This window comes from Plecotus auritus (assembly GCF_963455305.1).
Source record: "Plecotus auritus genome assembly, chromosome: 3".
Classification (NCBI taxonomy): Eukaryota; Metazoa; Chordata; class Mammalia; order Chiroptera; family Vespertilionidae; genus Plecotus; species Plecotus auritus.
Genome location: NC_137772.1, coordinates 95786501 through 95811417, shown reverse-complemented (window position 1 = coordinate 95811417; position 24917 = coordinate 95786501). Strand labels below are relative to the sequence as shown.

The 24917-nt window shown below is 44.2% G+C and overlaps 1 protein-coding gene across 3 annotated transcripts in view; it reads right to left on the bottom strand.

The window, feature by feature from the left end:
* The window catches only part of FAM124A (family with sequence similarity 124 member A), a 111158-nt gene that overhangs the window by 27426 nt on the left and 58815 nt on the right, over positions 1-24917 (bottom strand). For 2 of the 3 annotated variants that reach the window (XM_080659552.1, XM_080659551.1), the window contains one exon: positions 4379-8089. The exons of the other annotated variant lie outside the window; for it this stretch is intronic. In XM_080659552.1, coding sequence (XP_080515678.1) covers positions 7283-8089 — 807 coding nt within the window. In that variant the 3' untranslated portion in view covers positions 4379-7282. Of the gene's footprint in view, positions 1-4378; positions 8090-24917 lie in introns of those variants that run through there. 3 annotated transcript variants of the gene reach the window in all.

Genomic DNA, 24917 nt, shown 5'->3' with positions numbered 1-24917 from the left:
TTGGGTCACAATCCCGAGCCTGCTGCCAGGTGTCCACAGGTGCTGCCAGTTCACTGCACCAGCAAGGACAGAGCTGGTGGGGAGCACTCCTGGGGAGCCCAGGCCAGAGCTGGGGGCTCTGACGCTGACTGGAGGAGCGCAGGGGTCACTCTGGGTCTGCAGAGCCAGCTCAGGCGACGAACACAGGCCCAGACTGCCACTGAGCTTTATGGCCCAGGATTTGGAGCCCGGGGCTTGGGGTGAATTACTTGTATTGGGCATAGGAGGCTCATTTTGCAGAAGTGGAACATAATTCTTAGAGTGGAAATAGGACGAGGAGTCTCCCTGCTGCACAAATCAGTGTCCTCTGTTGTGCCAGGTGCATTTTCAGTTGTCAGACCATTTCCAAGGGCAGAGGACTTGGCAGTCAATCCATTCTACTCGCTAGCCTTTTTTTGTTTCTTACCTCATTAGAGTCAGACACATCTTATGTGATAAGGAGGGAGCCTGAAGGGATAATGGACAGTCTGGCCCTGGTTGAATAGGGGGCAAGACCAGCTGCTAAGAGTAGTGCAAACCAAGGTTTAGGGGGCATTGGTGAAGTTGAAACTGGTTTGGACAGGTGAAGCCTTTGAGAGTGGATGAAAATTGCCCAAATAGCCGTGGATTGGGGGAGTGAATGGGAGTGACTCAGCACAGGATGCCTAACAGCTATGGGTGGAAACTGGGCTACTGCCCCAGAGGGCTCGGTGCCTGGTGAGGAGGCAACAGAAGGCCAGAGGGAACGAGGTGCAGAGGTGACAGAGGCAGGTGAAATGGCCAGCCGGTGCTCCAGGTGGGGCGGGCAGATCTAGAAGCCAGAGGAGAGGGTATGGGGAGTAGGGGGGCAGGGGATGGCTGAGAGAAGGTGGAGCAGGTTTCCTGGGTGGAGGGATTGGTGGGGAGGCGGGGTGGTTAGGGAAGGGCAGCTCAGAGTTGGAGAGCGAGGAGGAGCAGCACTGGGTGGTAACAAGCACTCAGGTCTGGCTTTGCTGGCGGGGGCTTGAAATGGAGGAAAGAAAACACCCAGGGAGGTTGAGGGTGTGATGTTGGAAAGATGATTCCCTGTTGGGTGAAGTTCTGTCCAGACAGACGGTTGAGAGGTGGTGGTGGAATAGCTAGCTGTAAAGAGCACGATGAAGCCAAACCTGTCTGCCACCTGCACAGAGAGCCTGCTGGGCAGAGCATGTGCTGTCCCACAGCCCGAGGGAAGGAAAACCATCAACCTTTATTAAATACCTGCCATGTTGCAGGCAGTATAGGAACTTTTGCACAAGTGATATAATTTAATTTTTGTAATGACCCTTGAATGTTGTCCATATTTTACACATGATAAAACAGAGGCTCACTGGGAGGGGTGGGGCGAGGTGGAGGAGATCAATGTGGGAGACAGGGGGGCACCTGTAATACTTTCAACAATAAAGATTAAAAAAACAAAACAAAACAAACAAACAAAAAACAACAACAGAAGCTCAGAGAAGTGAAATAACTTACCCCAGGTTCACACAGTGAGTGGAGTCAGAATTGGAAGCCAGGTCTATTTGATGCCAAAACCTGAGACTCCATGTAAGTGTAGCAGAGGTTAATCTCAGCAGATCCACCAGTAGGATTATAAAATCTACAGGTAAGTGGGAAACAGCAATGATGATTATAGGAGGGTAGTTCCATGAGGGAGGGATTGTCTCTCCCATTCAATCCTAGGTTCTCAGCACCTAGTCTACTGCCTCACACACAGTGGGACTCAATATGCTTGTTGAATGAATGATATAAGCAAATATACTCAGGGCAATGAAGAAAGAGGTGCAGGGACCCAAATTCCTAATATGTTTCAAGAATGTCAGTGAGAGGTGGAAGGAGGGGATTTGAAAGAGCTTCCAAGTCCCTGAAGCCTCTTACCTGGGGAGGTTAGGGAACTGGAGTTGACATCCAGGCAGGGAGTGAGTGGATGCGGATGCAGACGGAGCGCTCGTCCATGTGGACTCTCCGGAGGAGCCTCTAGTTTCCCAGTAGGATGTCAGCCTTACCGCCTTGCCAGATGATTCAGAGTTGGCCTCAAGAGATCAGAAGAAGCCAGCCCCTGGGCTTCTGATGAGGGTGAAATTTCTTTCTACCAATGGTGCTGCCGGAGATGTCCAGGGAGGCTTGTCCAAAGTGCACGGCTGTGTCCATTCCTCCAGGTCTTTCAAATTCATCCTCCAATCTAGAAAGCTACCAACTTGGACTCTATTAAGAGAAAATCCTTTAGGAAAATCCCCTTTTCAGAAAGAGATTTTAGAACTCTGCACTAAGAAAAACTTGGTTTCCATTGAGAAAAGGCATTGAGGCAACTTCAATTACAATGAAGTAAGATGCTGCTAGATTCTCCAGTCACAAATGGAAACTACTGAACTACTTGTGTTTCCCTTTTTGCTTTGGCTTTTAGGAAATTCATCCATAGCAGTTACATTTTTCTTTATGGTTGGCCTATTTATGAACATTTTTCTTAGCTCTGATTTTCTGTTTCTATTATCTTATGTCATTGCAGTATCAGTTGCCTCAATGCCTTGTAGAAACAGCTCGATGCAGAATAATGAACAGAAGTACCTCCCTCCTGTTCATCCAGGTGGAATCTTCCATGAAAAGGGAGGGCAGTTGCTGACCCTCCTGGGCATGGTGGCCACCAGGTGGCACCAAAGCTTTCCCACAGCCATCTTCAGCGAGGCGATTTGGCCTGAAAGTGTTTGTTTCTTGAGCCTTGTGCCACATGCATTCCAAGTGGCTCCTGACCAAAATGCACTGGTGACTGAGCAGAGCTGACCTAAGTCTAGCTGGCTTCTTTCAGACGTTCAGCTTATAAGATCAATGGTTCAAATGGGGCAGGGCGACTCCCAACCAGATCAGGCCAGTGGGGGCTATGCCACTTCTCGGAAGCAGCTGTTTTTCTACACCATTTGAGGCAACTAGAAGTGGGACCTCGTTACAAACGGAGAGTTTAGGAAGGGTGTCATAGGGGAAAGGGAGAGGAAGGGGCCTTTTCAGCTTCACCAAATGTCCTGGTGACTTCTGTCTGAAATGAATATATTGTTCGTAATAGTGGCCACATAACTGGACAACAGTTAGCACCCTTTTAAAATAGAAACTGACTGATAAAAAGACCCAGCTGTGCTGATATTACCATCCATTTTTGGCTCCGTTATTCACTCCGATAAATTGTTATTTGAAGTCATTTGTATTTAGGCCTCTGTGCCCAAGATGAGATAAAAGCCTTCAGTAGAAGTTGGAAGAATGTAATTATATGAAAATCTTTAAACTCTGGTTCTTGACCCCTCATGAATTGATTTGTTATAATTGTGACAAAAGGTGTTTCCTTTGAGAATCCATGTTTATTCCTGTTGATTTCTCTTGTTATTTTCTCAAGCCTCTGCAGGACCTCATCATTTGTATTTCCAGAGGATTAAAGAGCAGTGGAACCCTACTAGTAAGAAGGAGGCATTTGTGTCCAAATCAGGCACAGGGAGCAATGTGGCCTTGGGCAGAGAGATGGAAGGTGACTATTCAGCTATTCACTCTGCTCTCCTGAAATTCAGTCCTGGGATCACTGGCCAGAACTGGTCACTGATACTGCTCTGTTTGGGAGGGAAAAACTCTCCAGTTAAATTGCCTTTAAGAGTTTTCTTCCAGGAATTCTGAGTCTACTCAGGCACCCCTTACCTGATGGATTAGAGAATTCGTTCACCTACAGAAAGCCCTGTAGGGGGATAAGAAGATACCTACATTTCTTCCGATTTCCTTGGAGCCAAAGACATCAGCTGTGAACTCAAATGTCTTCCTGCTGAAGGTAAACGTTTGTTCTCACCTGGAATGCACTGGATAGTCCAATAGACTCCCATGTGACTGTTCCTCTGCTGTTGAGTCCCTCAGCTCAAGAAGCATCCAGCACTACAGCCCATTTAGTGTAGCCACACATCAGCCCTCCCACCATCACAAAAGCCTCTTTGGTGGCTCCCCACCCACCTGCATGGTGAGCCAAATGGAGTGACCCAAGATGAGTTCTGTAGGGCTCAACAGGTCAGTCAAAGACTGACCTGAGAGACGTTTGATCTTTAATGCAGGTACTAGGTGGTGTTTAGGGTAGGCCATAGTGTGACCGTCAGCAGTAATTTTGGGGAATCTTATTAGGAAAAGAGGCAAATAAGGGATGGGCTGTGAACCAGACAAGGGCACTTACTAACACTGCCCTCCAGGGCAAGCTGGGGAAAGTGCAAGGCCAACAAGAAGAAACTGGGTTCCATTAAATGACCAAAAAATTAGGAATCAGATCTAGATTTCCTGTATCACAGAACTTAATTCAGAAGAGAAATAACTTATGAGGCAACCTCAATGTTATTAAATTGAACAAATTTATTGAGCACCTACAATATGCCAGCATCTATCACAACAATAATAATCCAAGAGTCGGATCCACCAGTGGGTGTCAGGCCTCCCCCCCCCACCCCCCAGGTGAGGAAAGGTTAGTGTATGACCAGAAATGGAAGCTAGGGCTCTGTCAGTAGAGTCTCTGTGTCCCCTTCTCCACACAGTGACTGCTGTTTCTGACCATAGCACTGGAGGGGAGCAGGAGGGAGGTCTGAATATGGTCTGTGGTGGGCTTCCCCTTCCTTCTCTCTGTTATGGGGGCACCTTGCATTTTCTGTTCTTGAACGGTGCTGCTGACATCCCTTGGGGTCAGTTTGGTTGAATGGACTGTGCTGAGGGTGGGTCACTGAAGAAGGGTGGGACCAGAGAGCATCAGAGTTGGGCTCTCAGGCAATTCTAGGGATGCATGCAAGTACACTAAACTAAGGGTACCAATTCAGGATGAAGATAGGAGAAGCCAGCACTTGGCAGTTGGCCTCATTGATTTTTGCTACTCCTGAGCTGGCCCACTGTTCCTTGTAGGCTGAGTCAACACCTCTATGTTGTTTTTCTCCTCCTCCCTAAGGTTAGCCTGTTGCTCTTCATCATCAGCTACTGATTGTGAGTCACATTTCTGGGCAGGAGCTGGACAGCTAGTGGCTGTCTAGGAATCAGCTAGCAGAAAGAAGTCCCTCACGACTCTGCGCCCTGTGGTTCTGCAGCCATCACCGTGGCCTGAGGAGCCCGCTTTCTTGGCCTCATGCACCACAGCAGTAGAAGACTGCAGACCTAGATTCTTGCTGTTGACTGTGGCTGGGGTCTTAAATCAACCTCAGTATAGCACAAGGATTGGCAAACTATAACTCTTGAGCCAAATCTGACCCTCCACCTGTTCTTGGAAATAAAAGTTTTATTGGAACTCAGCCACTCCCACTCATTTACATATTACCCATGGCTGCTTTCATGCTATAATGGCAGAGTTGAGTAGTTATAATTGAGAGCATTTGGCTAGCAAAGCTTACTATACTTATTATCTTTCCAGAAAAACTTTGCTCACTCCTGGTCTAGAATTTTAAGAGACCATATTTTTCTTTACTTAAGCTGGAGCAGAATGTTATATATCGGAGTCCTGGGATATCCAGGATGTTTGGGGGAAGATCTAAGGCTTTCATTGACAGGGATGGCAAAGATCGAGGTTTCAGTGCAAGTCTGATGACTGGCTACAGCTGCCTGGAAGGCTTTGTGGAGAAGGATCCCAAGGCTGTGTCTGGACTGGTGTGGGCGCTTCCAGAGAGGTGAAAATGGGCTGTGCTAATGTAGGCAAGGAGCACCAGACTGAGAAATAAACAAGGGAAATACATGCTCTTCTTCCCCAAAGGTAAACAGCAACCAGCGACAGCTCGGCCGCACTTGGCATTGCTGAGGTTGAAACTGTAAAGGTGCCCTTCCTGGAGTGGGAGAGAGGTGAGATTTAAATACAATTCACACGATTTCAGAAGCTGACAGCAGTCCGGAAGGGCCAAGGTTGGAGGAAGCTCCAGCTTCAATTAGGGCGCCTGGCACTCCTGCAAGGCCAGCACTGCCGTAAAGCTTCCTAGTGTGCAACCGAAATGCTGGTTAAAATGTTACAAGTTATTTAAAAATGAAAAAGACAAGGTGACAATGCATACTTGCTAGAGAAAGTGGTATACAATGTGGGTCCTGTCATTTATATAGATATATACATAGACAGCCCTTAGACTGCAGGTTTTAAAACTGAAAAATCCTAAGATTACCTACCCAGTCAACATCCTATTATTCTGTAATTCCAATGAACGATTCATCCTCAGTGAGCCAAATAAATCCAGGTGGGGGAGTGGACTTCTGTAGCCCTCACTTGTTACAGTGAATGCATTAGTATTGTAGAAAGGTGAATACAAATCTAGATTTTAGAACTGAAATCAGATTTTAAATGCACCAAGAGTCTGCTACTCATGCTAAATCCTTATAAAGCATATTAGCCACTTTAGTGTAAATCCAGATTTTTGGATGTTGCAAGACATTTAAGTGTGGTATGACTGTAGTCTGATTGATGTTTACAGCTGTCTTATCAAGCTGACTTTTTCATCCTAAGCACTACTTGGAAATTATTAGGGTCACTGCTCCCTGGTAATATAAATCTATCTGGGAAATCCAGGGTTGTACATTGTTATTGTGCACTAATTTCTCACACAAATCACTCAGTATCTTTCCTACAGTTAACATTTTGGCTTTAATTGTTCGTTCTTCACAGCATGAAAAATGGCCAAATCAGCTCTGGCTGACTAGGTTTTCTTTTCATTTCAAGTACAGACAGACCTCGGGTTATGTCGGATTTGACGTACGTCATTTCATGGTTACGTCACCATCTCCCATTTATTTATTTTAAAAAAAAGTTACGTCATTTTGACGTATGTACATATGTGCTTTATTTTTTTATTATTTATTTACCACAAGTAAAGGTCAGGAATTGTTATCTTTCTTTTAAATTTTTTTACTGTTTCACTTCATTACTGCTTTGTGTGTGCTCCATGTGAGTGATGTAGGTGCTTATGTAGGTGGGTTCCGACTTACGGCGAAAATCGCGTTATCTCGCACCGTAGGAACGGATCTCCGATGTAACCCAAGGACCTACTGTAATTGTATGAAGCATTTAAAGTGTGTAAATGCACTAAACCATATCTCAAATGGAACTGAGTAATTAAAAAAATATATTTTACGACTTAAGTTATTGGCATAAAAACGCCAGTATTTTTCCACCTAGCCCTAGAATGGGTGGCATGGCGAACGGGGGCTGGGATAGATAACTAGGTTCCAGAAAGACCTTGGGAAGCTGAGCTTGCCCGTCTGAAAAAAACAGAGTCGAGGGTGTTCAGATATAGAATTCCTCTGTGTCACTGTCCCCGGGCCCAGCCAATGCTGGGGATGGTGTGATGTGTCTGCCAGCTTGCTCGGTGTTGGGAGCATCACCAGGGAGCGTGGAGGATGACTCTGTGAGGGTGGTGGCACCAGAAGCTGGGGGAGTAGCAACCGCTGTTGCCAAGGAGCCGGTAGGCCCTTCAGTGAAGAGAGGGAGGGAAGCCCAGGAGGTCTCCATGGTCACCCCACTCCCAGTGGGTAGTGGTCCTTCTCTGGAACCTTTGTGCTTGGAGCAGTGGCTGCCACATCTTTCGGAGGGGAAGGGTGCTTCCAAGGTGCTAAAGAATCTACTGGGCGCAGAATACGCAGAGACCACGGACAGGTCCGAGGAGGACAGCCGCAGGCCTGTGTCCACATCTGTCTCCTGGGAACCCTCTAAGTCATCAATGGAGAGGAGGTGGCCGTGTCTCCACTCCGATGCCCGGTGCCCTGGGGCACCTGTGTTTGAAAAACACTGTGGTACAGCGGAGGAGGCTGGGTCGGGGTCTTCTGTGGGCAAACAAAACAAGGACTTGCTTCTCTGGAAAGACCAGGGAAGGCTGGGAGTGCTGCTGGCTCGTGTGGCAAATTCCTGCTGGTGCCCAGCTAGCAGGATCGCCTGGCTGGGCCCCAGGCGTGGACTGTCCAGTCGGGGTTGCTGGCCGCTGCCAGGAGTACGGCTCGGTGTGGTGCAGCTCGGGGAAGGCGTGGAGTGCGGTTTCTGCTCCGAGGAGTGGTGAGCTCTGTTGGGTTTAGGAAACTTCCTGTGTACCCTTTGTGCCTGTAGGGGGAAGAGGGCATATCCCACTAGTCACCTGGGAAGGGGATTCATTGTTAAATACATCCTGAAACACACTTCCTCATAATTGGAAACTTCTAGCAATGTCGTAGCAATCAATTTAATTCTCCAAACTCTAAAGCAAAGACAGGGGTAGCAGGGCTTAGGGTGGTACCAATCAGGACCTAGGAGGAGACACAGCCCCTTGTCACAATGGTGGGTAACACTTCAAGTACACATGAAAGGGGCTCAACAGATTAGCCACAAAATGAGGGCCTGGCTGAGAGGAGATAAGAATTACCATTAAATGCACAAAGGATGGTTGAAGGTTCCTTCCCTCTGACCACAGCACTGCTTGGGAGTGTTAATGCTGAGAGGATGGAAGCATTCAGGATGGGATAAGCACAGACAATCTCAGATCAGATGGACATGGGTTTGACTTCAGTACCCGTGTGATCACAGGACACACCCTAGGGCTGGCCATGTCAGGGTGGTAAACCTTCAGTGAGTAAGGGGCTATCAGGAGGTTAGCATTTATTTACTTGCTATTAGGAATCACTTACTGTATATTTTGCCTTTCAGAGACTGCACAGGAAAGGGAGCTGTGACTACTGACTAATCCCTTGGATGCCCCGTAGGGTGTAGACAAGCAGTTGCACCCTTAATGCCTCACCCCTGTCCTCCTATTCTTCCACCCTCCCTGCAGCTCAGCAGAAACATTTCTGTTGCACAAATCTGGGGACCTCCATTCTACCTGGGTCTGCTTCTCTCAGATTCTTCCTCTGGTCTGGCTCAAAGCCCAAGCCTACAGGGCAACCTTACAATGCAAAGTTTCAATTTAATAGTAGATTTAGGGATAGTGTATCTGGTTCTATTTAGTATAGGATCTGATTGATGAAGCCCTGATATAAGAAAAGGGTTCTGACTGCAGTTTACTAAAAGGGATATTTCCTGGCACCCAGCAGGCTAACATACTAGCCCTCACTAGACATCAAACACCCCTGCCTCCCTGTTCAGCAGGAACCTGGTTTTCCCACAGCCACTTGGGAAATTTAGTTCAATGTAATATACTTAGGATGAAAAGGGGCCACAAACTAAACCTGACAAGCTCAGGGGAGGCCTGCGTGGCAGCCTTACAAACTCAGAGACCTAAAATAACCACAAAGGATGGTCTGAAATTAAACCTTTTTTTAAAAAAAACTAAAGGCAGTTTACAGTGGGTAGTCATGTTCTAGGCTAAATGTTACCGTTTAGTTGGAAGCTGTGAGGATTAGGCAATTGTGGCATATTGTGTGCAAAGAGGTAAAGGGTAGTATATGACAGTGGTCGGCAAACTCAATAGTCAACAGAGCAGCAAACTGTGGCTCTCGGACTACTGTTCTAGGTCAATCTTTACCCTAACTTAATCTGTTGTCTTTTTGCATCTACAATAACATATCTTTGGAATGTCAAAGTAATTTCCCTTTTTCCGAACCCCTCAAAGCACAGGCACTGCTCTGTGGAGACTACAAATCCCCTCATTGTTATTGAGTTAATTGTTGACTGTTAACTATCCTGCACCTACTTAAGTAAAAAGAGTGTGTGTCTATCATTTTACTTTTACCTAGTAATCCAATCCCAGAGGTTTCCCCCCTTTGCTTTCTCCCGCCTCCCTAATCTATCACCAATGATTTCATGTAACCCACTTACATCTCCTCCTTTGATTGTAATTTTGTACAAGGTGCAAAAACTGCCATTCTCCGGAGCATTATCTCAGTCCATGGAGATTCTGCTTCCTGGCATTTGTTGACAGTTTGGTTAAAATAAACTCACAAAAATTCTTCACAGGTTTGAATGTTTCTTACGTTATTACTTTGTATAGTTGGCAGGATTCCAAAGAAGCTCACCCAAGACCATTCTGCAGACCCAGACCCCGTGCTTGGATCCAGAAAGGGCCCGCTGAACCCCACTGGCTCCCAGCTGCATTGGGTGAACTCAGGTGAGTGGTCTCTTGGATCCAGGACCTTCCTGTGCTTTTGGTAGAGGGTCTGACTTTCATTTGAGCTGCTCTTAGAAATTCCTAGAGGTGGCACTAAAGGATAGGAGTTGAAACCTGTGGCAGGTTTTGATTGGGCTTTTCAATTGGAATTGCTTTCTGAGAGTCTGAGCAAAAACCCTTCGCTGTATAAATGAGAGCTGAACTCATTCAGCTCTGAAGATAAAGGGGCACATCCGCCCTCCAGCCCAAGTCTCAGGTGTTCTTAGGGTACTAAGAACCTTTGTGGAGGTGTCAGAGGTCATTCCTCAGGACATGCAGGAGCCCCATAGGGAATTTCCAACTCAATTGTAATTAAACTAACAGGCTCATCCAGGGTAGTACCCATAACGCCCAGTTTGACAGCTCCTGGTGCCCTTCCAATTGTTTTGGACAGCTGGGAGAGAAACTGAGGCATGTAAGAGGGTTCAATATAACTCGAGGGGTGAGAGCCTTGTGGAGCTCAACCCATAAGCAGCACACTTTGACCCACTACATAACATCCCTAGAAAACTTGCTCAGAATCTGCAGATATCCAAAGAAAGACTAAAAATAAAATGGGAAATTGTACCTCTAAGGTCGAAACGTCAAGAATCCCAGCCCCCCGTTAATACTCCCACAGGATACGTGTACAGTTTGTATGGAATTTCAACTTGCAAGTACCTATAAAAATGGGAAAATTTAATTTAAAATGATACCAGCTTGAAATGGGCAAAGTGGGGAACTTATGACACCTCCAAATTGATTATTCTGTATGCTCAATTTGAAAAAGCTGGTTCTAAAATTAAATTGAATGAATGGGAAGCTTATCTTGATGGGAAATTCAAGATTTCTAGGAGAGGAACAGATAAAATATCTTCCCTACTGCTGGGATCATATTCAGTCTTAAACTTTTTTTAAAAAAAATATGTTTTCATTGATTTCAGAGAGGAAGGGAGAGGGAGGGATAAATAGAAACATCAATGATGAGATAGAATGATTGATTGGCTGCTTCCTGCACGCCCTCCACTGGAGACCAAGCCACAAGCCAGGCATGTGCCCTGACCAGAAATCGAACCACGATCTCCTGGTTCATAGGTCGAGACTCAACCACTGAGCCATGCCAGCTGGGCCATATTCAGTCTTAATTATGTCTCTTCTATATGACCATTCCTTTCATTGATTTCTAAGATCTTTATTTGCCTAATTCCAGATATCTCTTAATCCTATAAACAGACTGATTGACTCATTCTTTCAACAAACATTAACTGCAGGTCTTGTACGCAGAACTTCTCAACTGGTGTGTTTAAGCTTTGAATGGGTTATTAAAGGTGTGGATATTAATCTTTTAAACTAGCAGCCTCGTTAACCTCATAAATATTATGATTATCATTTTCGGTGTGCTCTTTGATATGAAAAAGGTCCAGAGGGCCAGGCACAGATAATTTTGAATAAGACATGGTCTTAGCCCCCAACAATGAACAGTACAATGCTGAAGTGTAGTAAAGTGAGCCATGATGATAAAGTGAGCCATGATGATAAAGTGAGTAGCATTATATGAGGCATGCTGGGGCACAAAGAAGGAAGTGGTTGATTTTACAGAGGAGTAAGGCAGCATGGGGAAAGGTAGAAAAAGTCTGCACTGAAAAGTCATGCTTCGATAAAACCGCAGAAGTGGAAGAGGTGTTTGTCAGCTGGAGGGCAGTGGGGACAGCATGAAGGGCAGTCAGGCACAGAAGCAGCCTGAGCAGAGGCTGCAGGCATGAACCAGGAGGAAAGCCCTGAGAAGTGAGAGGAGTCATGTCACGGGAGGGGGGGTGGGGGGCCTGAATCCCATGCAAATAGAAGCACCTAAACTTTAACACCTGGAAAGGTTTAAAAGTAAGATGGTTGCATGGCCAAAGTTGTGGCAGTGGATTGAAGGAGAAAGGATTAAGTGGGCTAAACAAAAGAGAAAAATATGACATGCAGCTCTTAGAGAAGGATGTTCCAGAGGGACAATGTTTGGTAGTTAAATGTCTTATCTTATTTTCCCCCTGGGCCTGGGTGCTCCAAAGTCGTTTTCTGACTTTTTAAGTATGTCAGCCTGTGACTTGCAGGTGTCCTCCAACTACGGCCCGCCGGCCACATGCGGCCCGCCGAGGACATTTATCCGGCCGCCGGGTGCCGCTGCCTGTCCTGCTTAGCAGCTGACTCGTCCCGGGCCCGCAGTGCGCATAGGAATTTGTTGATAGTTTTTTTTTAAACTATAGTCCGGCCCTCCAACGGTCTGAGGGACAGTGAACTGGCCCCCTGTTTAAAAAGTTTGAAGACCCCTGCTTTAGAGTCTTATTCAAGGAGCACGCCCTCGGTGAGCAGCTGTGCAGTCTCAATCTGCCTGAAAAAGGAACCTCTGTGGGTATTGCCTCATGAGAAGCAAAAAGCCAAGCTTCCCATGCAAGGAACTGCTAAGGGACATCTGAGTGTTCCCACTGCCAGGGACAGAGTGGTGTGACTTTAAATCAGGAACAACTGGCTGAGGATGAGTAGTTGGTGGTTTTGCAGATTTTTATCAGTGTGCTTGTTTAACAGAAAGCTGCCTCTGCTCTGTCTTATTTTGACCACATCAAGAGTCCAAATAAACCCTAAATTCTGCTGCTTTGAAGAGAGGTGGCACCTGGTGTTTTTTCAACATAGAGGTGCCCATGTGCACCATGGAGGTAGCTGCTGGGCGGGAAGGATTCCAGCTGGCACAGAGATGGCTGGTGTAACGGCAAGAGCCTGGGCCAGGGAGTTGGAGGAGGGTGGCTGAAGAGACTCCACACCGCACCCACCCCCCATCCCAATCTGGGCCCAGGGCTGATGTGGGCTGATGTGGGAGGCATCTGGTAGTATTCTCCAGTTTTGCCCTGAGGCAGAAAGACAACCTGCACATGTAAAGGATGGGGTTTCTTTCTGTGTCCTACCCCTGGCTGTGGCTGTTCCCAGCCTCTCTTGTCTGCTTGTCTGACTTGACCAGGAACACTAACTAGATGCTGAGAAAGAATCATGGTGGATGTTTCAGGAAATTCTTCCCCAGTGGACCTTTACAGAGTGAAACAACGCGCTGTGCCCTCCTCCCATGGAAGCCTGTTAAGAAGGATTCCTGGTGGCTATTTGGCTCAAATTTATAAACAGTCTATTAGTTATTGCTAAGCAGGGGACTTCATGTTCTCTGCACCTCAGAGGAAAACTGCACTGTGCTGCCTGTCTTCTGGCACTGTGTTCCTGACATTTGAGCGGACCCTTATAAAGAATCAATCACTGAACTAAAAACCTGCTGCAGCCAGTTGGGACTGAGCAGCTATATCTTCATTTGAATCTTCACTGACCAATTAGGACATTGCTTTTTGTGGAGTGCTTTTGTGAGGATTTGGAGTCCTCATTTGCATGGGAGTAGACCAATCAGGGCCTGGGGCAGGCACTATTCTCTATACAAGCCAGCTTCCCCTCTGTCTTGGTGGAGCATATGTTCAGTTTCCATTAAAGACTGCATTTCCCCGGCTGCACCATCACCTGAGCTGTAGCATTGCAGCTGGAACTGTCTCTCTGGACCTGAGTGGAGCTGTAACACCAGGGCCACCTTGCCCAGGATGCCTTCCACAGCTGTGCTATATCACAATTGAACTCTAAAGCTGACCTGTTCTACAGCCGTGCTGTTACACAGTTGAGCTGTTTGCATTGTATAAAGTCTGTCTCCCCCTTCCTCACACCCCGAATTGGAGACTCACTGGTGTTGAATTGATGAAGATGACCTTTGGCTGACAGTAGTATGCTTAAGATTCCTTTCTATTTCTCTTTGTGTATATGCTATAGGTGTTGGCTTTGCGAGACCATGAGGCTTACAAAAACTTTTTTTTTTGGTAAAACCTCACCTGAGGATATTTTTCCATTGATTTTTAGCTTCCATACTAACTTTATAAGTGATTAACTCATCACCTTTATGACATTATGTTACTCTGAATTTTGCTATATATTTACCTTTACCAGTGAGATTTATACTTTCATGTATAAGTTCTGCATTTCCCCCTGAATATCTATTTTCAGTATAATTTATGAAACACCCTGTCATTGACTGTAAAACACAGGGGTAGACTGAACTGTTGTTTATATTAACAAAGGATCATCAGAAGTTGATTAAATATCACTAATTTAAGAATTTCAAAAGACAAATATTCCTTGACATAGTTCAATGAATAAATCTTAGAAATAGCTGACAAATAATTAGCAACAACTTAAGCAAGAATACCAGTTTTGAAATTAGAATGCAAAAGAACGAGGAAAGCCTATCTGAACAGTGAAACATGTTTTAGAAACCTCATTATCTTTATTTAGGGAGTCTCAGAAGGAGAAAAGAAAGAGAGAGAAAGAGCCAGAAATCTAATTTAAAGAACTAATGGCTGAAAACTTCCCAAATCTGGGGAGAGGTATGGCCTTCCAAGTATAGGAAGCAGATGACATGATATTATAAAGTAAACAAAAGTGGATTATCAAAACTCAAAGGCAGTGCTATTGCTAGGCTGAGCTAGCTTCCCATATCAGAAAAGGAACCATCCTATCTAATAAAGAGGGAATATGCTAATTGACCATCCTCTGTCCCAAAGATGGCTGCACCCACAGCTGAAGCCAAGTTCCCATAAGGAGCCTTAACGAGCAATCAGCAGGGACCTGAGGCTAAGCCCTCCCCTGCCCCCGTAGGGCTTGACAGGGGACCTCAAGGTGTGCTTCCTGTTCTGGTGCTGGGCTAGGGGACCTCAGACTGCATCCCCCGCCCAGCGGGGCTTGATGGGAGACCTCAGGCCGCACCCCCTGCCTCAGCACCAGGCCAGGGGACCTGAGGCTGCACCCCTCTGCCTGGCTGGGCTTGACAGGAGACCTCAGGCCGTGCCCCCCACCCAGCAGGGCTTGACAGGGGACCTCAAGGTGCATCCCCAGTGCTGGGTCGGGGGAACTCAGACTGCGCCCCCCACCCCAGCACCAAGCCAGGGGACCTGAGGCTACGTCCCCTGCCTGGCAGGGCTTGACAAGGGTGGGACTGGCCAGGTCTGGATCTAGCCCAATGGGGGCAGGGGCTGGCTGGGTCTGGGTCTCATGCGATTTTGAGACCCATGTGGGTGGGCCAGGACTTGACTCTGGGTCCTGTGGTTTGCCCCAGACTCTGATAGGAGGAAGGTTTTCATATACATTTTACTAATTTTCTCTCATCTCTGACACTTCTATTATAGAGAAAGGGCAAATAGTAATATTAAATTATTTCCTCTAATTAATCCCCTTTTAATGTGCACGAATTTCGTGCACTGGGCCACTAGTACTTAATATGAGGCAATGCCAATGGGTCCAGTCTACTAAACATCTTCAAAACCTTCTAGTGGACTTGGCAAAGGTTACATTACCGCCAGTCATCATGGTCCTCTCCTGGCTGCCCTCAACTGCAGCCCCCCACACCCTCTTCAGGACCAGTGAATAAATGTATTTGCCAGGACAGATGCTGGCGGAGTCCTCAAGACTGATGCTGTCATGAAATCATGCCAAGAGGAGCAGAAATGAGAACAGAACTTACCGTATTATGTAGGCCATTAATTTTCAATCCTGGCTGCACATAAGAATCACCTGGAAGCTTTAAAAGAGAGCCCACTTCACGGCAATTGAAACAATTTCCAGGTGGGTCCCAGGCATCAGTTGAAAAGCTTCCCAGGTGTTTTTAATGGGTAGGCAGAACAGGGACAGCTGTTTTATGCCAACTTCCTGATTTGCTCATATGCCTAGGCTTTACTTCTCTTGTGCCTGAGGCGTGTACCTATTTTTATGGCTACTAAAAGTGACATTCTGAATGACCAGACAGTATATCTTTTCATGACTATATACTCTTCAAAACCTTAAAAACCCTCTTTCTTACTCTCTGTGATGTAAAAACTCTTGCAAGTCTAGCTCCAAGTATCTGTGATTCTGAAAAAAAAACTGTGAAAACTGAAACTCAGAAAATTGTGCATTGTAAAATTTGCACTGAGAAAAGTAGTGGGAGAGGCAGAGCTAGCACATAGGAATATTCCTTTCTCTAACTCCCCACTGTGTTAATTAGATTAGCATTCACTTCCCCCCACCTTGTTTTATACAATTATTTTGGCCAAAATACACTGAATTTCCCTTTCAATTGACCTTTGTCTGGATAATGGAAATTTTGAAGAATGAGTTTCTATTGCCACGTTCCTCTCTCAATAATTTTTTACTTTGTTCTTATCTGAAAATCTGTTTTAATAACAAAACTTGCTTTTTATTTGAATTCTCATCAGTTCTAACCATTGCTATGGCTTACATAAGTTTCTTCTTACAGTATTACCTGCTAACACATTTACACAGAGAACTATTGAATATATTTGTAATGCTTATGCCAGAAACAAGGCTGCCTACCTCAGAAGAGATCAACTAACTGGCCCACAAAACAAAGACCCAGGCTGAACAAACTCTCCATCCAGCCGTCCTTAGAACACATGGACGTCATCGTCATTGTAGATTCTAAACAGCAAAGATGGATCTAATCTTCTCCATAAATCTTCCTCACTGGGGAAAAATGCTGGCTGTTGAGATTAGTTTTGTCATAACAATGCCTCTACTTAGCAAATGGAATTTAGGACAGCACCTCAAAGTTTGGGTTAGTAAGAAGCATGCCAGGAGTATGTCAAGAACTCACTATGGCTACTCATTATGTCCTCAGGTGCTCCCCTGGCCAGAATCCTGTGTGGGCTTTCTTGGGTGGTTGAAAAGAAAGTAAAAATATTAAATTAAAAAAAAAATCCTGTCTTTGAAGTGCTTACTATTCAAAAGACAGATGCAGAAACAGAAGGACCTAAAGATAGGACAACTGATGGATGCACAATAAATACATCAATTAAGTAAGCATTTTCACTGGATTGGATGCAATATATATGCTGTAAAGAATGAGTCATTACACGTTTGCATTTTCAGATGTGGAAACAACCTGACAAGTAGTCAGTTGGCCATTTGCCTAAAGAATTACTAACCACTTTAATTGGCTGCAGTATCGGGAGAAGGAGGAATATGGGTCTGGCGTCACTGCTTTAGGTGGGGCTCACCCTGGAGGTGCAGACGACCACTGAGGTGATGGGACAGACCCCCATTTCCATGGGATCTGGGAGAGCTCTGAGTAAAGAGGACCTATCTTGGAACACCATGGGTGAGAGTGAGCCCTCAGAACTGTCTCACTGGTCCTGAGCTCACCCAGTTCAATAGCTGGCTCCTTGGACCCTCCACTATCTTGAGGACCAGACCTGGCTTATATGTGGATGAGTTCTGGCTGGAATTAAATAAACCTTCCATTAGTTACTCAGTTAAAATATGAGTACCAATGTAGGTTTCTGCTCTGCTTTTTGCACAGAAAAATATCCAAAAGCTACTTTTGAAAAATTAATACCAATTACATAGTTACCAATTTCAAGCCCATTTTTTCTAAACTTACTAATTTAAGTTCAACTCTCAAATCTTATTACTCCACTAACTAATCTAGCAATTAACACATTTAAAAGGGCTCTTTCTGCTTAATTAGCTAATTTCCTTTAACATCTTAAACTGCATTTATGCATTTAATCATTGATTTTCTTTAAGTCATTCAGTAGTTTGATAAACAAAATCTTTAAGCACTTAAGTAACTTTCGTAAATCTAATTAGTTAAAATATCAACGTGGCAAATATTGAATCCTCTTAAATGTTTCAATGTTACAAATCTACTAAAACTTAACCTTATATTCCTCAACTTAAAACTGCAAATAAATTCTAAACTACATTTTAAATTGGAAGCTCAGGTTGACCAATGTCTCTAAAACACAACAAATTCTTAAAATATCAAACATGAACAAATTATTTCTAAATTTAACACAAAATGTTTAATACATATTATAGGTTTTACTTTATTATTTCTATACATAATTTTAATTTTTTTCTGGGATTAAAACAAAAACATCCACTAAGGAGATACTTATGTCATTTCAAACAATTTGGGGTTGTTTTCTAGCTGACTGAGGTTACATGTGGACAGCTATTTCGGTCAGGAGGTATCCCAACCAGGAGGGACAAGTAGTGCCCTCTTTTGTAGTTGCTATAACAAGCATTCCCAAACTTAAAGGAATTGTTCACATGGACCATCTCCCTGGATTAAGTCAAATCATTATATTATTCCTCTCCACTAACCGACTTCTGAAACCTTCTCTCAAATTGTGGCTAACTTCCATCACTGTTTCATTAGCTCTTCATGTTTTTGTTTAGCTTAAGACATTTACATGTTACCTCACTGGAATCTGCATCTTCCAAGGCTTTGTGCCTCTGCAGTCCTCTGATAACCAGGTGTTTCTTAGGTTCATGGAAGAGAGCAGCTAGCCAAGCTATTTGAAAAGTCCCATGTGAATCTGGTGTTAAAGGAGTGATTACAAAGCAGCTGGGCAACTGAAGAGAGGTAGGTTCAGCAAAGAGGTGCTGAACTGCTCATAACTATCAAAATCATTAGACCTAAAGGGACCTTGGAAAGCAACCCCATGTACTGGCTTCAAGGGCCCTACCACAAGGCATCCTTCTGTGGCCACTGGTGGGTCCACAGGCCTCCAGGTCTCTGCCTCCCGAGGTCCCAGTTGGGTGTGTTCATGACATGTGATCGGTTCCCACCACAGTATATTGTTATACATAATTGTCCTATTGTATTATTAGTTATTGTTGTTAATCTTATTGTGCCTAATTTATAAATTAAACATGATCATAGGTTAAGTATGTACAGAAAAAAACTTATTAAAGGGCTCAATACTATTTACAGTTTCAAGGGTCCACTGGGTCTTGGAACATTATTCCACAGACAAGGAGGGGCTGCTGTATAAGTGGTTCTCATGCAGATGGTTCAGAAAAAAAAACCCTATACATATTTTTTATAATATATATTATGCAAAAGTAGAGGAATGCACTTAAAAAACTAGTAAGATTTCTTCCATACAAGGTTTATCTACATGTTTCTAGATGTTTTTCGTCTGTGTGTCTTAGCACATGCTTAACTAAAGTAACTGAAAATCCTTAGGTTTTGAAGATTTAATAAAAAGTACTCTGAGAATCAGATTTAGCCTCATAGTCCAAGATTTAAAAAAGCAGGTTGAACCAATTTTTCATCTTCCTCATAGAACTGCCTAATATACTATATAATACTTTTACATCTATTATTTATTATATGACTTTTCCTGCTAGAATATAAATTTCACGAGGGCAGGATTTCTGTCTGTGTTGCTTGCTGCTGGCTGTATTATGAGCACTCTATAAATTGCCTGAATGAACAACTGGTTAAATTTAGGCATGATATAAATTCCCCATTACCTAAAGATTATAGGTGCGTGTTGATGTCAACAACTGCCGGAAGGACTAATTATAGTAGCAAATGCTGTTGAAGGACTTTTCTTATTCCCAGTGCCAGTATGAGGACAGCGGCATATGATGGAAGCCGGAGCGCCTGTGTGAGCAGAGGCCAAGGAATGGGTAACACAGGGGGCAGGCCGTACTATTCCCAAGTAGGTGGCCCTGTCTTTTAGCATGATAATACTCAAGTTTCTGCCCATACCACTTTCATTCCTACTTGCAGACATTTTACTATGGCCTTAAACTTACAGCATTGCAAATCTTTACTCCACATGGCCCATAAGGGCCTTAACACCTTCTTCTAAAGTTTAGTTGCCAAGTTCTGCCGTAAACAAAAAACTGTACGTGCTTCCTTGGAGCATTACTGAGCCCCCCAACTCAATGGGCTTTGGGGTCAGATGGGAGGACTCCTGGTCACTAATGCATATTAAAATGCAGCTGTAGATACCCAATTTAGGAGTAGAGAGCATTGTTTTTGTTTTCTATTTTACCTAGTGTATGATAGTTTTTATATCCTATATAATAAAAGCCTAATGTTAAGTGTCTGGTCAGCTGGTGGGCTGTTCAACCAATCAAAGTGTAATATGCTAATGATATGCTAAGGCCGCTTAACCACTCACTATGATCACCAGGGGGCAGACAGTCGACCAGTTGCTATGATGTGCACTGATTACCAGAGGGCAGATAGTCGACTGGTAGTTTAGCTTACTGCTGGGTCTGCCCAATCGGGACTGAGATGGGCTGGACATTCCCTGGAGCCCTCCTACAGTTGCTCCCCGGGCCCTGATTGTGCACTGGTGGGGTCCCTCATCCTGGCCTGCACCCTCTCGCAATCCAGGACCCCTCAGGGGATGTTGGAGAGCCGGTTTTGGCCCGATCCCACAAGCCAGGCCAGGGTCCCCACTGGTGCACAAATGCGTGCACCGGGCCTCTAGTATTCTAGGTAAAAATCTGACAATATCTATGCAATGGACTCTACTGATGAAAGGTACCTAACACTGAAAATGGCTGGAAATATGTATACCTTTCTCCAATGTTTTATTATGAAACTTTTTAAATATAAAAAAGTTGAAAGAATAGTACAAGGATCAGCTTAGACACAATTATTTTGTCTTACTTCCTTTATCTACATATGTATAGATATATTTTATACATTTATACCATTTTAAATAATTTCATTTATTTATATGTATACATATATGTATAATAGTGCTTATATGTAATAGAATCGATATATAGTTTTTTGCTGAACCACCTGAAAGCAATTTGTGGCTTTCCTAACATTTTACTCCTCCATATTTCAACCTGCATTTCCTAAGAATAATTTAATAAATCCTATGTGGATGAGATAGGCACACGCTTACATGTACCAACCAAGCACCATGAATTCTGGTTTCAGGCACAAAGGTGCTTTGTTGTGGTCTGGAGAGAGGCCCCTGAAGTTGGGATGCCCTTAGCAGTCACCAAATTTAGCTAATAGTAGAGCCACCTCTGTGCATTTGAACCCTTACTGGTTCATTTATTAGCTTTGTGGCCTGGGGCAAGTGGTATAGTAGCTGTAGTGATGATGGTGGTGGTGATGATAATGGTAATGATGATAACAAGGGCAACAGCAAACAGCACTTAATAACCTTATTATGTGCTAGGATTTACTATTCTAGATCCTGTCTCTTGGAATGATGTCACCAAGATGAGGACACAGGTCTTCCCTGATTTCGCTTCCCTCACAAGGAGAACATCTAACAACTACAGTATTCCAGTTATTCACGATTTCGCTTTTCATGGTTTCAGTTACCTGTGCTCAACTGTCGTCCAAAAATATTAAATGGAAAATTCCAAAAATAAATAATTCAATAAACAATTCATAAGTTTTAAATTGTGTTCCATTCTGAGTAGCATGATGAATTCTCGTGCTATCCAGCTCCCTCCCTCCCGGACATGAGTCATCCCTTCGTCCAGTATATCCACACTTAGTAGCCATCTCCATTGTTAGATCTACTGTCACTCTGCTCATCTTCAGAGACAAGCTGGTGACTGTCTGGACAGAGATTGGTGCACAGGTCTACCTGATTAGCTCCCCAAGTAAGAGTTCTTGTCAGCTTTGGGGCCTCCTATGTGTGCAAGACCCCACGGCTGGGAAGCTAATCCATAGCTCTACCCACTGCTGAATATAGTCTCTAACCCTGCTAAGCAAGAAATCAAACCAGAACTCATGGGCATCCTGGTAGCCCACCGTGCAGCACTGATTACAGCAGCATTTGAATGGAGAACCTGATCAGTGGCTCTGTGTCTGCAGAGCCAAGATGGTTGCCCTGTCTGTCCAGGAGGGAGCTTTTAGTGTGCATGTTTGTCTGACTTGATAGTGAAATAAAGAGCTTTGCTGGCCCTGGGTTCTGTTCTGCAGCTCTAACCATGCAGGGAAGGTAATCTATTATTATACCCAAGGCTCAATACATCCTCCAGCCCAATCTGACCTGGAAACCTAACCAGAGCTTCCGGGAGCCCATTTGCAATAGTGGAACACAAGTGGAAAACCCAGCCAGCAGCCCTACTCACCTGTCAGGCCTGGGAATTTGGTGCATAGTTTTGCCTAATTTGGTCCTCAAACAAGAGCCTTGTCAGCCTTGGGGCCTGTCTGGGGCCCATGTGGGCAAAAACCAATTTGGAAACTAATTTGCAGCCCCACCACTGATGAAGACAATCTCTAGCCTGCCCATCCTGAAGACCTACGGGAGCACACAGGAAGCTGTGCAGCCCATCTTGCAGCTGCTGTGGCAGTGGCACTGAACAGAGATCACAGCATGGGGTTTCCCATCTGCAGAGCAAAACTGGTGGCCCATCTGGTCTGGAAGGACATTCTGCTGAACCACCAGTGCAGAGGAGCTCCTTCCTGCCCTGCCTACTGCTGAGTATAGTACCTAGGCACCAATGTCTACGAAGCCTGACCAGAGACTCTAGACAACCATGAAACAAATCCTACAGCCTCATTTGGACAGGGAACCAAGCCAACAGTCCTATCCAACTATTCTCAGCCACTGTCACCACCCCTAACCCCCAACCTCAGAGTCCAGGAAGTGGCCCCACCCCAAAATAGACCTTGACTGCAAGCCCCATCTGCCCGAGAACATTATCAGGTGAAACATCCAGAACACCAAGCCAGTTGGACTGGTGAAAAACTGTCTCTGCAAAGTGAACCTGGGTAGGTGCGCTTTAGGTCTATGCCAAAGGATGCCAGCTTCTCTTCAGGTCACCATATTGCAGGAAGGTGAGGTGGTGACAGACAAACCTGGGTTCCAATTTGTCCCCATGGGTTCCAATTTGTCCAAACTAGTGGAACCTAGACTTTTTTTTTTGGGGGGGGGCACAGCTATATCTGAGTACAATGTGGGGGACAGAACCCCTTTACATAATGTTCCAGAGGGTCCGGGGCTCATTCTCTCAGCATGAAGCCAAAAGTCAGGTGAAAATTTCCTTAAAGTCAAAGTAATGTTTGGCCTTCCATTTGGGAGGGTGGAAGGCTGGTGATGGGAAAGAGAAAACTGATCAAAAGTCTGAAGCCCATTTAGGAAAAGTTTCCTTTGGTACATTTTTTGGGGATAAATGAGGAAGAAAAAGTGAAAAAAAATTTTTAAGAAAACTGACATATACATTTATATGACAAAAACAGTGGAAGAAAATGTACTAAACTGCTGTTACGGTGGTAGTAGTAGAGTGATTTAAAAAAAATTCTAATTGCCAAAAAATTTTGGGGTACTTTGGTTTTCTTTCTAATAAATATATATATATATATATTTTTTTTTCAAATTTTTATTAAGGTATTATATGTGTACATATCTTATCATTGCCCCCGACCCCCACCCCACTCCCATATATGCCCTCACCCCCCAATGTTTTGCATCCGTTGGTTACTCGTATATACATGCATATAAGTCCTTCAGTTGATCTCTTATTTCCCCCACCTCTCCCTAACCTTACCACTGTAATTTGACAGTCTGTTTGATGCTTTACTGCCTCTGTAACTATCTTTTTGTTCATCAGTTTATAATGTTTTTCATTATCCCCAAATGAGTGGGATCATGTGGTATTTTTCTTTCATTGACTGGCTTATTTCACTTAGCATAATGTTCTCTAATTCCATCCAAGTGCCTACAAATGGTAGTAATTCCTTCTTTTTTACGGCAGCATAGTGTTCCATTGTGTAGATGTACCATAGTTTTCTGATCCAGTCATCTGCTGATGGGCATTTAGGCTGTTTCCAAATCTTAGCTATTGTAAATTGTGCTGCTATGAACATAGGGGTGCATATATCCTTTCTGATTGGTGTTTCTGGTTTCTTAGGATATATTCCTAGGAGTGGGATTACTGGGTCAAATGGGAGTTCCATTTTCAGTTTTTTGAGGAAACTCCATACTGTTCTCCACAGTGGCTGCACCAGTCTGCATTCCCACCAGCAGTGCACGAGGGTTCCTTTTTCTCCGCATCCTCGCCAACACTTGTCGTTTGTTGATTTGTTGATGATAGCCATTCTGACAGGTGTGAGATGGTATCGCATTGTTGTTTTGATTTGCATCTCTCGGATAATTAGTGACTTTGAGCATGTTTTCATGTGTCTCTTGGCCTTCCTTCTGTCTTCTTTCGAAAAGCTTCTATTTAGGTCCGTTGCCCATTTTTTTATTGGATCATTTATCTTCCTTTTATTAAGTTGTATAAGCTGCCTGTAGATGTTGGAAATTAAACCTTTATCAGTGATACCATTTGCAAATATGTTCTCCCATACAGTGGGGTTTCTTGTTGTTTTGTTGATGGTTTCTTTTGCTGTGCAAAAGCTTTTTATTTTGATGTAGTCCCATTTGTTTATTTTCTGTTTGGCTTCCATTACCCTAGGGGCAGTATCACTGAAAAAGTTCTTTTGGCATATGTCTGAGATTTTGCTGCCTGTGGATTCCTCTAGTATTTTTATGGTTTCCCGTCTTATATTTAAGTCCTGTACCCATTTTGAGTTTATTTTTGTGTATGGTGTAAGTTGGTGATCTAGTTTCATTTTTTTGCATGTATCTGTCCAATTTTCCCAACACCATTTATTAAAGAGACTGTCTTGACTCCATTGTATGCTCATTCCTCCTTTGTCAAATATTAAATGCGCATATTGGTTTGGGTCGATATCTGGATTCTCTATTCTGTTCCATTGATCTATATGTCTGTTCTTGTGCCAGTACCAGGCTGTTTTGAGGACAGTGGCTTTGTAATACAGCTTGAAATCTGGTATTGAGATCCCTCCTACTTTATTCTTCTTTCTCAGGATTGCTGTGGCTATTCGGGGTCTTTTTTTATTCCAGATGAATTTTTGGAGAGTTCTTTCTAGGTCTGTGAAATACGCCGTTGGTATTTTAATGGGGAGTGCATTGAATCTATAGATTGCTT